General features: G+C 43.9%; 2 protein-coding genes across 3 annotated transcripts in view; both read left to right on the top strand.

Moving 5' to 3' along the window:
- ripk1l (receptor (TNFRSF)-interacting serine-threonine kinase 1, like) overlaps window positions 1–12,825 on the top strand; it is a 733,201-nt gene that overhangs the window by 271,392 nt on the left and 448,984 nt on the right. The window lies entirely within an intron of this gene.
- Window positions 1–12,825, top strand: part of LOC308093484 (adenylate cyclase type 1-like) — a gene marked incomplete at both ends in the record, with an annotated part of 47,153 nt that overhangs the window by 31,032 nt on the left and 3,296 nt on the right. Inside the window, 10 exons of the mRNA XM_080439822.1 lie at window positions 2,482–2,688; window positions 2,795–2,892; window positions 4,496–4,580; window positions 5,030–5,119; window positions 6,522–6,787; window positions 8,217–8,343; window positions 10,665–10,781; window positions 11,023–11,169; window positions 11,918–12,016; window positions 12,246–12,360. Coding sequence (XP_080295948.1) covers window positions 2,482–2,688; window positions 2,795–2,892; window positions 4,496–4,580; window positions 5,030–5,119; window positions 6,522–6,787; window positions 8,217–8,343; window positions 10,665–10,781; window positions 11,023–11,169; window positions 11,918–12,016; window positions 12,246–12,360 — 1,351 coding nt within the window. The remainder of the gene's footprint in view (window positions 1–2,481; window positions 2,689–2,794; window positions 2,893–4,495; window positions 4,581–5,029; window positions 5,120–6,521; window positions 6,788–8,216; window positions 8,344–10,664; window positions 10,782–11,022; window positions 11,170–11,917; window positions 12,017–12,245; window positions 12,361–12,825) is intronic.

The following is a 12,825-nucleotide window of genomic DNA, read 5'->3' on the forward strand; positions in this document are numbered from 1 at the left end:
ACCCATAATGCTAACACAGCAGAGGGTAGACAGCAGACAGGCATTTCAGTGACATCACTGTCTTTACGAGCGCCGACCGCCGACCGACAGCGTACCCACTGTAGAGGCAGGAGAGGCGGTCGCCTGCCCAACTAAGATCTCGCCTCCCCTAAAAAAATAAATAACCCGAAAATATGTCATTGCATGCTTAATGTCCTCAAAGTCACGCATCCAACAAACTTTGAACTGAGCAGATTGGACCTTCTGTTCCAGAGATAATGACCAAAACCTATTGAAAACGGCCACTTTCGCCAGTTTTCTGGGTATTGAAAACCTCAAGGGATGCGTCCGTGATGCGACCACTTAAAGTCTGGATCTCCGATGCTAGCGGTTTTGACATACTGATGGAGTATATTATAGTATATTGTGGGTAGTATATCGAGATGAAAGATATGGGACATTAAAAAGGACAAATTAAACAAATGGGACAGATTATTAGAACACAAAAAAAAGCGCTACAGCCTCAGTAGTTAACCAGTGAAATGACGGTATTTTACAATGCCTCTCATAGAGATTGCATTGAGAGCTGCAGTTCATCGTTCTAACGGACCCCGAGTGTCAAAAGTGGGCGTGGATTTGTAGGCCTTCCGCTTCCGGCCGTGTGTCTCTATAGGCGCAAAGGGGTTGTTTCTGAATTAGTGGCGGTTGGAAGCATTTTCAGGCGAGCGCCTTGGTGTTTTCAGCCGGCAAAGAATTCCCCGGTGGCCAAAGCCCCTTAGTCATGGAAGTGTTTCGGGTTCCTTGTTCAGTTGACAATACATCATGTTTGTGGAGTGACACGGCCGTGTGATGAAGTATAAATTAGCCTTTTAGTATGATGTGATGTGACTGTACTTACAATATAAGAATTGGATGGAAATTATTGTTATTGCTGTGACCCTGTGGTATAAACCCTTCAGTGTGTTGTTGTCCCATCCAGATTGATGTTCTATTTCCCCACCTCACACCATCAGTGATGTTGATAATCTGACAAACAGTCAAAGCGCTTATTTTACTTTGTGTCAGCGGAAAGAAAAGCAATCCTGTGGATTGGCAGCTGTACAATTCTAGTTTTAATCCAGATGACCAGGTGTGTATGTGCTGCAGTTGTAAATGTGTGATCAATGTGTGTGTGTGTGTGTGTGTGTGTGTGTGTGTGTGTGTGTGTGTGTGTGTGTGTGTGTGTGTGTGTGTGTGTGTGTGTGTGTGTGTGTGTGTGTGTGTGTGCGTGCGTGCGTGCGTGCGTGCGTGCGTGCGTGCGTGCGTGCGTGCGTGCGTGCGTGCGTGCGTGTGCGTGCGCGCGTGCGTGCGTGAGTGTGTCTCTGTGCTGTGTTTGTACACGTGTGTGTGTATGTGCTGTGTTTTATTCTCAATAATTAATGACTAAATACCGTGAGCATAACCTTCCAGATAATAGTTAATCCACATAACCCTCACTAGTTAAACAGTTTGTGTATCTATCGCATAATATCTCCCATCCATATTACTAGTTTCATTTATCTCATGAGATGAAATTAGATTATGAGATTAGCCTGTATTTAACTAATCCCAGTGGGAATTGTAGGCAGAATGGCATAAAACAGAACATAGAAAAAGAGGATTGGAACAACACCTTCCATGCACAGAAAGGTAACGTCACGTTCAGGTCACACATTGTCACGCTGTTTGAGGTGACATTCAGCGACTGACACTCTGTCAACCACATGTGAACTGTATAGAGAAGTCTCCTCAGGCGGGTGGGTCTGACTCTGAGCCATACTGAAAAGAACAATTAAAAGAGGAAGGAAGAAAGAAAGAAAGAAAGAAAGAAAGAAAGAAAGAAAGAAAGAAAGAAAGAAAGAAAGAAAGAAAGAAAGATTTAGAATAAATTAAAAGCATAACTTTGGTTGGGTCATGGTGTATATACTATATGTACTTATTAATGTTCCATCATGCTCAGTCTGCTGATCCTCATTCATCTATCTGCTCGCTCAAACCACCCCGCCCCCCCTCCCCGCCCCCCCCCGCACCCCCGGCCAGCAACCCCACCCCGGCTGTGACACCGATGGTCTCTGAGCTGTCTCATCACCTTCATATGTGGGCTCATTCACTCATATGTGCACGTAGGCCTACTGCGTGCACACGTCGCACACACAGGTGAACGCAGCCACTCTGCCTTGTTAACTCATCGGCCATGCTCCACTGCTCAGCGTATTATAATTATGCTGACTTTGCCTTCCCAAGATGCACTTAGACACAGTGGGGTGCCTTCAGTAATGAAGCTAAGTGTGAGGGGCTTATGTCATGATTTGAATGTATAATCAGCTGCCATTGTTTGTTGCTGTTGACTCCTCATCATCATCAACTCTCGCCGTTAATGTGATTATACTCGGTGAACTGCGGTGTGCGCGTTCACGGCCCGGCCCCTGTACAGTTCGACAAACAGACTCACTTTTATCACAACCCCCCCGTCCCCCCCGTCAGCGGAGGGCCATGCGCACAGCTCCAGAGAAGCTGAGGAACCGTCCCAACCAACCATTCCACCAGGCTAACGCCGTCCAGCAGAGCAGCCCCAGGACGCGGGTCAACCGCTACATCGGCCGGCTGATCGAGGCTCGGCAGACGGAGTCCGACACGGCCGACCTCAACTTCGTCACGCTCATGTACAAGTGCTCTGAGCGTGAGCAGAGGGTGAGGGTGACTGCGACACACAAAAATCCTTGTGGTATTGAAGTGTCAAATGTGTGACTGGATCTGGGGTGGTTCCTTCACGTGTCGCCTGTCGTTCTTTCCATAGTATCACCAGGTTCCCGATGAGAACTTCACCAGCGCAGTGGTCCTTTCTCTGATCCTAGCTGCCTTGTTTGGCCTTGTCTACCTTCTCATCATACCACAGTATGTATGAAAATGTCACAAACACAAGATATCTCTCTCTCTCTCTGCGAGAGAGAGAGAGATATCTGTATCTTCCAAAGATATCTAAAAAACTACGGGCAGGATTCCAAGGGGGTCCTCAGAGTTACTACAGGGGGGCTGCCAAATCTTTGTGTGAAAGGATTTATTTATTTTTTACATTAACCACTTGAACCCTAGCATCCCTATTCTGAGGAGAACTTTAGCCCAAAATAGCCGATCTACAAGCTCACAACGCCTCGCAACCAACCAGTCCATTTTGGACTGGTTGGGTGCAAGGAGCAGCACAGCCTCTAGGGGCTGCTACTGTAGCAGGGCTTTTAGACTATCATAGGCCTCTCTAGATTGAGGGTGGTAAAGTATTGCCAGTGCAACTGATGGGTTCTGAAGTTTGACACAGCAGTGCTACCGGTACTAAACTGCAGATGGTGCATTTTTTATATAGCGCTTTTATCCAAAGCGCTTTACATAGATTGTGCATTACATTCACCCATTCATACACTGATGGCGGAGGAAACCATGCAAGGCACCAACCTGCTCATCGGGAGCAATTAGGGGTTCAGTGTCTTTCTCAAGGACACTTCGACACTTACTCTTCTGGGGGAGCCCGGGATCGTACTGGAAACCTCACGGCTTCCATCTGGCCACTCTACCCCTGAGCCACTGCCGCCCCAGATGCAGTGGTGCACAGAGCTCACCTTCCTCAGACGAGGAAGAGCCCTTGGCTCGAAATAAATTTAAAAAATACCATTGGAGTTGGATCCAGTGTATGCAGACTCTGTTTTTCTTATTCACAGCTTTGGCCATAATATTGTACCTAAACAGACAACCTTTTCCATTTGTTTTAGATTTTGACCAGATAGACGGATATAGACAGATAATTGAGACAATGTTGGCGGGGTCATCCCTATGTTCCCCGGGTTCTACTGTATGTTCCCCCACTAAGGTTAGGGTTAGGGTTAGGTTTAGGTTTAGGCCCTATGTTCCCCGCTCTCCTTAGGAAAGCGGGGAACATAGAACCCGGGGAACATTCTTTAATCTATCTTTTCTCCAGGAACTACTTTAAGCTAGACTTTTCAAATCGTTAAAAACTTTGGAATTACATTCAAATGCTACTAATAACGTAGCTCTGACAAAAAATTAAGGCATGGTGAAAGTTTCAAGTCTCTGCACGTTGCCTTTTTTGTATCATAGTGAAAAGAACGGAATCTAATGGCTATCTAAAACCAACTACAGTGCTGTATGGCTTGCTTTGGAAAATGGTTAAAAGTGATGTCAGGTATCCTGTGAGTTGTAATCTGAGGGGGGTTCCAGAGGGTCCCCAGCAAAATTTAGCTATTTGAAAATAGACGATCAACAAGCTGGCAACGTGAGTGTGCTTGTAGATCGGCAATTAAAAAAAAAAAAAAATCTTTTTACCACAAATCTCGGTCCCTGACACAAACCCTTTTCAGATGGGGGGTCCGCGGCAAAATACATAGGCCTACGGGGTCTTTGACATGAAAATGTGTAAGAACCACTGGTTTAAGGTTATCACTGTCACCTGCTAACTACCCCCTTTTCCTCCTTTCTGTCTGTCTCTCAGGGGTACAGTGGTACTGGTCCTCCTGGTCTTCTGTGTATGTTTCCTTGTAGCTTGTATTATGTACCTACATATCACTAGAATACAGGTAAATACTTTCTCCATTCTTTGGTTAGTCTTTGCACTTACTCAATCAATAACTTATGATATTTATGTTGAACCCAGAGCTTGCAAGTTCACTTTAGTTCTGGCTATGACAGTAGAGTATGGTTTCTGCTGAGAGAGCGAAAACTACTAGAATGTACTGTATATTTATTGGGCCTGTAATCCGTGCTCTTTCTCACTTATTATGCATTTAAACTTCAAATATAGATTATTTCAGAATTATTTTCAGCTTTGCTGAGGCTAATGTCCTCAAGCTTCCTGACCACGTCAGTTATTAAGTTTTGTGCCTTTTACCGATTTACATTCTGCTTGGTAAGCTTGCCTCCTCCGCACTTCCTTCTACTCACCTTAGGAACTCTCTCTCTCTCTCTCTCTCTCTCTCTCTCTCTCTCTCTCTCTCTCTCTCTCTCTCTCTCTCTCTCTCTCTCTCAGTGTTTTCCAGGGTGCCTGACCATTCAGATCCGTACTGTTCTGTCATTACTCATAGTGCTCTTAATCTACGCCGTGGCCCAGGCCTGTGTGGTAAGTACACTCACAAAGCCCAAAAGCTAAATCATTCCCTGGCTAAAACCAAGACATTAAAACTCCAACATTTAGTTTTTGATTACACATTTTAAATTAAACACTGCAAAAAAACATTGCAAACTACTGTACCATGCAGCATAATAATAATGATTATAATAATAATAATAATAATAATAATAATAATAATAATAATAATAATAATAATATGAATTTATATAGCGTCTTTCAAGAACTCTTTACAATTACCAAAATAAAAAAAACTATTTGCCAACAAACTAAGTGTCTCTTCAGTGTGGACTTGAAAGAGTCCAATGTTGGCGTCTGGCGATGAGCATGTGTTCCAGCCTAGACCAGATGTATTCAGTGATGTGTCTTCATTAGGTTTTCATTCTAAACACTATGGTCTACCAGGTGATTTCATTAAGGGCTCTGTCTCGTTTGCCAGGAAGCTTCCTGGTTAGGAAACATCTTTTAGGACATATGGCTGCATAAACTGTCTCATTACAGTAACGTAGGAAGCGTGGATTGCTGCGGGTTCGGAGGACCCCCAGGGAATGTTGACGGGATTCCAGGGGGTCCCCAGCTATAAGGATTGTAAGTCAGAGTTAAATTAACACTGAGGATTTTACAGATAGTGTAGATTGGAGTGCCGGAGATCAACATTGTATGAGATGGGGTCCGTGCCCTATGCTTATCAATGGGGGTCTTATTGAAATTAACCCATTAAAACCAGGAAAGCATCTGTGTCATTTTAGATTTTAGCTATATAATAGCAACATGTGTTTTTCAGAAAACTCTTAGGGTTTAGAACAGTGGTCCTCCAAAAAGGCTGATATACAAGCTCACAGCGTGGCTATTTTTTAAATATTTTTGTAGAATCAGCCTCAGCCTCTTAATGAGTTAAAAAGGTTGATAATCAATGTTGTAGGGTTTCCTAGTTACAGTAGGTTCCTTGATTTGGCAAAATGTCAACCGATGAAAGGAAGTGACTGAATGCCACATGATACCGCATTGAACTAGATTCTCTACTTCTTTTTCTTATCAGCTTCATCCTTGAGTTAAAATAGCAGATTTAGGGAGAGGGGAGAGGGGGCTAAAATAAAACGACGATCAGGTTGAAACAATAAAAACAGCACAACGTCACCATTTACAGAATACACTTAAAGTACACACAATAAAACCAAGCGCATTACTGCAGAGCCGAATAGACACCAAAAGGGCCAACAATCCGTTGTGAGCTTGTCGATCTGCTATTTTCTGCGAAAGCTCTCCCCACAATACGGATGCTGGGGTTTAAGTGGTTAAGAATAACCCTAACAGAGACTGAAACTAAAAACAACACAAAGTATAAATCAGACCTTACATAAGCTGTCCTCCTCCTCCTCTGTGTTGCCCACAGGTGGGCTGCATGCCCTGGCTCTGGGGCAGTGCCAAGAACTCCAACAGCTCCATCGTCATCCTGGACGCCGGGGGCGGCGCTAACCGCACCATGGCCGAGCTGCCGTGCGACGGAGCCCGCTACGCCTTCCTGTCCTGCGTGGTGGGCACGCTCACCCTGGCGCTGTTCCTGCGCGTCTCCTGGCTGCCAAAGGTGGCGCTGATGCTCCTGCTGGGCGTGCTGTACGTCGTCGTGCTGGAGCTCAGCAGTTTTCGCAAGACCGCGGGGTGAGGGACGCATGTTATTATTGGGGCACATACATGCACACGCTGCATGTATGCGCAGGCGTGCACCTACTGTACACTCGGACAAAAAATATATATCATCCTAGATTAAAATTGGCTTATTACGCCGGGCGCACCTCATCACATCACGATGATGTCACCATGACTCAGCCATAACTATAAGGAGTTCCCAATGCAGCCCAGTCCCAAATATGGAGTGAGTTGTCTAACCTCAATGTGTCGTCATGGCATCAGCAAACAAATCAGTCAGCTCCATATATGGGCACAAAACACATGGGCATATATATACTGATGACTTTAGGGATCTCCATATATGGGCATAAAAGGGTCAAGGACTGACAGATACAGATATCTTCATATATGGGTATAAAAGGGACACAGACGGACGGGTACAACGGGTACTCTGACAAAGCCCCCAACACTAAGACTCAGACATATTGGTCGGATAGGCAGTGCGACGTAGGTTTGCAGTGCCAAATGGACCTGAGAGTGTACAAATGGAACCAAATGGACCTGTTAGAGTCCATTTGGTTCCATTTGTACACTCTCAGAGTTACAGACCCTTAAGGGTCCATTTGGTTCCTAACATTCAGGGACCCCCTGGAACTCCCTCAAGTACCCCTGGGGGTCCCCGGACCCCACTTTGAGAACCAATGCTGTACAGTACACGTGTTCATACACTGTCCGACTCCTACCTCCCAGTCAAAGGTCATAGCAGGAACCCTCGTGTCCAGCGTGTTTGCCTGTCACTCAATTACTTGAGGTGTGATTGGCTGCTGTGCTGTGGTTTAGCTCTTTGTTTGATCTGGAGATGGAACAAATAAACAGCCGTCACAAGGGCATTTACATGAGCTGAGACGAGCGGAGGAGTCTTTGCTTGTCCTCTGCCCACGCACTCTTTCATTTTCCGCTCTTTGAAGCAGCACACGTTCTCATTAGCTCCAAATCACAAGCCTGTGTGGGCCTACAGTACTAAGGGCTTCACCATGTTAGTCAAATCCCAGATATTCCTCCCAGAAATAGATTGCTTCGAGTGTGTTTAGGTAAAGAACGTATTATTTATTTAAACTTGTTTTTATTAATGCCAGCCGTGGGTTAGATGTTGTTTAGGTCAAGCCGTTTTAAACAGATTTAGCCCTCACATTCAAAGTAAAAAGAAAACAAAGAAAATTCCTGCATTAGTGAGATAATCGTAATATTATTTTGGTTTCTTGGAACGGAACCAATTTAATTATTTTCACGGCACAGCGCTCCCGTACTCCTGTATTACCGTGACGTTTATTCACGCCACGCTTGTTCTTTGCTCCATGGGGGGTCCATCCACCCCCCCCCCCCCCACCCTGTTTGGTTGTCTGTGTGGTCCTGGTCCAGTGATGTGAGGTGCTGACGTGTGCGTTGGTCTCATCCACAGTGGGGGGTCTTTCCACATCCGATTCTACGAGCCCATCCTCTCTCTGCTGCTGTTCTCCAGTGCCCTGGCCCTCCACTCCAGGCAGTTGGACCTCAAGCTCCGTTTAGACTTCCTATGGGCTGTACAGGTCAGATAGTGTGTGTGCTGTAGATGTCTGTGTGTGTGCATGATGTGGGGACAGGGTGGAAGCTTGTTAGAGGCTTTTTCTAAGTGACTTGCATGTCCTGTAGGGCAGTGGTTCTCAACCTTTTCAGGCCGTGACCCCTAAAAATGATCATGTTTGAACTGCCCCACCCTGATAAGCAAGGAATGTAGGAGTTGGGGCATTACATTTCTCATATTATTTGACAATTTGGCCATACTGTTTGACCAGTTATAGAAAGTTTGTTTATTACTTTTGATGCTGTAATGGCCTTTTTTCATTTCTTTCATTTTTTTGTTGTTGTATTATTAAATTGTCACTTCACTGTCATCTGGGGACCCCCCCCCCCAAATAAAGAAATAAATAAAAATAAAACACTGGTTGAGAACCACTGTTCTAAGTGACTTGCATGGCCAGGGAATCTGAATTACCGTGGTGAAAAAGCAACATGTGCCCCCCCCCCCTTCACACCTGCATATGGTGTGAAGCTTACATTTCACACCATATGCAGTCCTCATCACCCCAAAATAATGATAATAATAATAATAATAATAATAATAATAATAATAATAATAAATACATTGCGGTAACATGCTGAAACCCGCATTATTGTGATAATGCAATGGTTGTCCCAGCCCTAATGTGATGCTCATCACAAAGACAATAACGTCTCACTGAATAGTTTAGTTTTAGCAGTAATGATTATTAACAGCAATCAGCATCAGAGTGGAGAACATCTCACATGCTGCTTTAACCCATTAAGACAGTGAAAGCATCTGTCATTTTAGATTGTATTCTTTATTAGTCTTTTATTTGTAGAATCGGCCTCTAAATCAGTTAAATTACATGTTATTTACATGCTATGTTACGTTGTTCGATGATGACCATCACGATGCATGATGATAACTATGGATTATGTGTTGGAATGTTTGCCATCCATCTGTATTTGGGCAAATGTGAATGCAAGTGACCTGTTTTGGCCTGGTTTAATGTGATTAACATTACACTTAAGCCCTACAGTACAGTATATACTTACTACGACATGTAGGGGGGAAAAGGCTGCCGTGTTAAGTGGTCTGATGGGTGGGCCGCATGCAATTTCAGAGCACGGATCAATGGAACTAACATTAAGTTCCTATTTATTGGTATCAAATACCAAGTTGTAAAGGACCATGATATATTTTGTGTTTTACATTTTTGTTTTGTTTTAAATTATCATTGAAATCTTAGTGTTTTGCTAATTAGTTGGGGGCCCACTTGCAATATCCTCACAGACCACCAGTGGTCCCCGGCCCACAGGTCGAGAATCGCTGACATAGATGATTCTATCTGCAGTATCTGATGTCCCAGGTCTAGTAGTGCCTGATGAAATGGTCAAAGGGAATCACTGACTCAGTCAGTACTGTCCATGGTATGATGCAGTGGTTCTCAAAGTGGGGTCCGGGGACCCCCAGGGGTCCTTGGGGGGGGTACCAGGGGGTCCCCGGCAAAATTAGTTAATATAGCGTCACAATAATTTTAACCACTTTAACCATGTTTTATACTTTGGCTATTCAAAAATTGCAGATATACAAGCTCATAGCGTGGCACAAGCTCATAGTGCGGTAGATCTGCTATTTTTGGCACAAAATATGTTTTAGATGGGGGGTCCGCAGCCAAATACATATCATTTTGTGGGTCCTTGACATGAAAAAGTTTAAGAACCACTGGTATGATGCACAGCCAGGCAGGTGCTTGACTGACCCCATGTGGACAAAATGTAGATCTGCCTAGATTATTTTCTCTGTGTGTGCGTGTGCGTGTGCGTGTGCGTGTGCGTGTGTGTGTGTGTGTGTGCGCGTGCGTGTGCGTGTGCGTGTGTGTGCGCATGTGCGTGTGCTTGTGCTTGTCTTACTATATACTTGTGGGGGACAAGTATAATAAAATTTGATCAATTGAAATCGTAAGGAACATTTTCCTGTTCCTCACAAGAGAAATGGTTGTTTTATGGCTAAAAATAGATTTGGGGAGTTAGACTTACAATTAGGAAAAGATTCCGGTTGGGGTTGTTAGGGTTACGATGAGGCATCTAGATGGTAGGTTAAGGGTTGGAGTTGCGTCGTGAGCTTTTAGATTCAAAATGGGAAGAAATTGTAAAAATGTCATTCATACATTTGCCGTCCTAAAACGTTGATGTCCTGACAAGTATAATAAAACAAACGCGTGTGTGTCTCCGTCCGTGTGTGCGTGCGTGCGTGCGTGCGTGCTTGCGTGTGTGTGCGTGCGTGTGCGTGCGTGTGCGTGCGTGTGTGTGTGTGTACTCTCAGGCGGAAGAGGAGCGGGATGGCATGGAGAAGGTCAAACTGGACAACCGGAGGATCCTCTTTAACCTCCTGCCAGCGCACGTGGCTCAACACTTCCTGATGTCCAACCCCAGGAACATGGTGAGTCCCCATGTAGGACGGGTGGGGAAACAAACTGAGACACCGACAGACAACCAGACAGGGATACAGACATCCACATGGAGAACAACAGTGGGTGACATTAAAAAAAGGCATTCTAAACAGCAGATGTCATGCATGCTTTAGATCCCCTAATATACAGTAGTATGTATGCTTTTATGCTCCTTAAGTTCCACAGTCACAAAATTGATCAGATAACCTTCTCTTTTCTCTTTTTCATCAGGATCTTTACTATCAGTCCTACGCACAAGTGGGTGTCCTGTTTGCCTCCATCCCAAACTTCAATGATTTCTACATTGAGCTGGATGGCAATAATATGGGAGTAGAGTGTCTGAGACTCCTGAACGAGATCATTGCCGACTTCGATGAGGTGAGTGTTGCTTGTTTACTTTAAGACCTGGATCTATGTCACTTTTTGATTTGAGCTGAAAAGCATTATTTTACACTTTGGCTATTAAAAAATAGCAGATATACAAGCTCATAGAGCGGCACCGAGTGCCGCGCTATGAGCTTGTAGATCTGCTATTTTTGAAAAATCTGAAAAATCTTTGAATATATATATTTTTAAAGCGAACATTTTTAAATCAAATCTTTGCTTCTGGGGGTCCCTGGAACAAAATATTTTGAGATGGGGGTCCGCGGCCAAATACATATAATTTTGGGGGTCCTTGACATGAAAAAGATTGAGCACCACTGATATAGAAACACACGTTTTTCAGAAAACTGTTGGGATTTAGGAGACATGTAGAATCGGCTTCAGGTCTTAATGGGTTTTAAAGCACTGGTTCTCAAACTTTTTGATTTCAAGGACCTGTAAGGGTCCATCTGGTTCCATTTGTACACTATCAGTGTTACAGACAGGTAACCCCCCCCCCCCCCCCCAGCAAGGAACTCTGAGGGTCCACTTTGAGAACCACTGCTTCAAAGTGATGTTGAACAATAGTAGAACCTTGGGGTTGTACAGTAGAGCTTGTACTGTTGTGATACTATAACTACTATAACTAATCGCCCAACTTCATCCATTGCTTCTGTGTTCTTTGAGCGATTCTGTTCATTTCATGGCGAAACAGGTTTTAAAAATCACACTTTCTGACTGGACATTTGATTGCTGTTTGCAGCTCATGGATAAACAGTGCTACAAAGACATAGAGAAGATCAAGACCATTGGAAGCACATACATGGCAGCTGTGGGTCTCGTCCCCACCCTTGGTACCAAGGTAGAAAGATGCACAGAGTCTGTGTGTGTGTGTGTGTGTATGTGTGTGTGTGTCTGTGTGTCTATGTGTGTGTGCGTGCGTGCGTTTGCATGCGTGTGTGCGTGCGTGCGTGCGTGCGTGTGCAGGCACATCTATGCTCATGATTTGAGTGGCGTTAATGTATTTTAGACAAGTCATACGTACATCAATATTTAACACGTAATCTCTTGATATAATTCCTTCCCTTAAGGACAAAAAATCTACTTATGACCATCTGAGCACAATAGCAGACTACGCCATTGAGATGTTTGATGTCCTGGATGAAATCAACTATCAGTCATACAATGAATTTGTCTTGAGAGTGGGTATGTATATTTATTAACTCATTGGTCAATTCTAACAGAGTAAATAGAGATGACATATTGGGCCCTATTTTCGCCGGTGCCTTGCCCATTATCCCTAAACTTCTTTGCCATTTTTTAAAAACATTATCAAATAGTTCAAATAGCCAATCTACAAGCTCACAACGTGTCGATGTAGATCGGCTAGGTATCGGCGAGAAGATAGGGCCCAATATGTTCTATGACTAGGGCATTAACGAATAGTGATTTATGGTATTCGAATTATTCGACCCAAAAGTATTCGAATAGTCGATTATTCGGTTTGATTATAAAAAAATAAAAAATAAAAAAAAATTATTATTATTATTATTATTTTTTTTTTTTCAATTACATTGATGACTCGACTCAAGGAATGCGAGTTGACGTCACACCAGAGCTCACAGCTGCGTGTCTGCTCTAGAAAAGCCACTAAAAAAAAAAAAATTAAAA

This window comes from Gymnoscopelus braueri, assembly GCF_963280865.1.
Source record: "Gymnoscopelus braueri genome assembly, chromosome: 10".
In the NCBI taxonomy this organism is placed as follows: Eukaryota; Metazoa; Chordata; class Actinopteri; order Myctophiformes; family Myctophidae; genus Gymnoscopelus; species Gymnoscopelus braueri.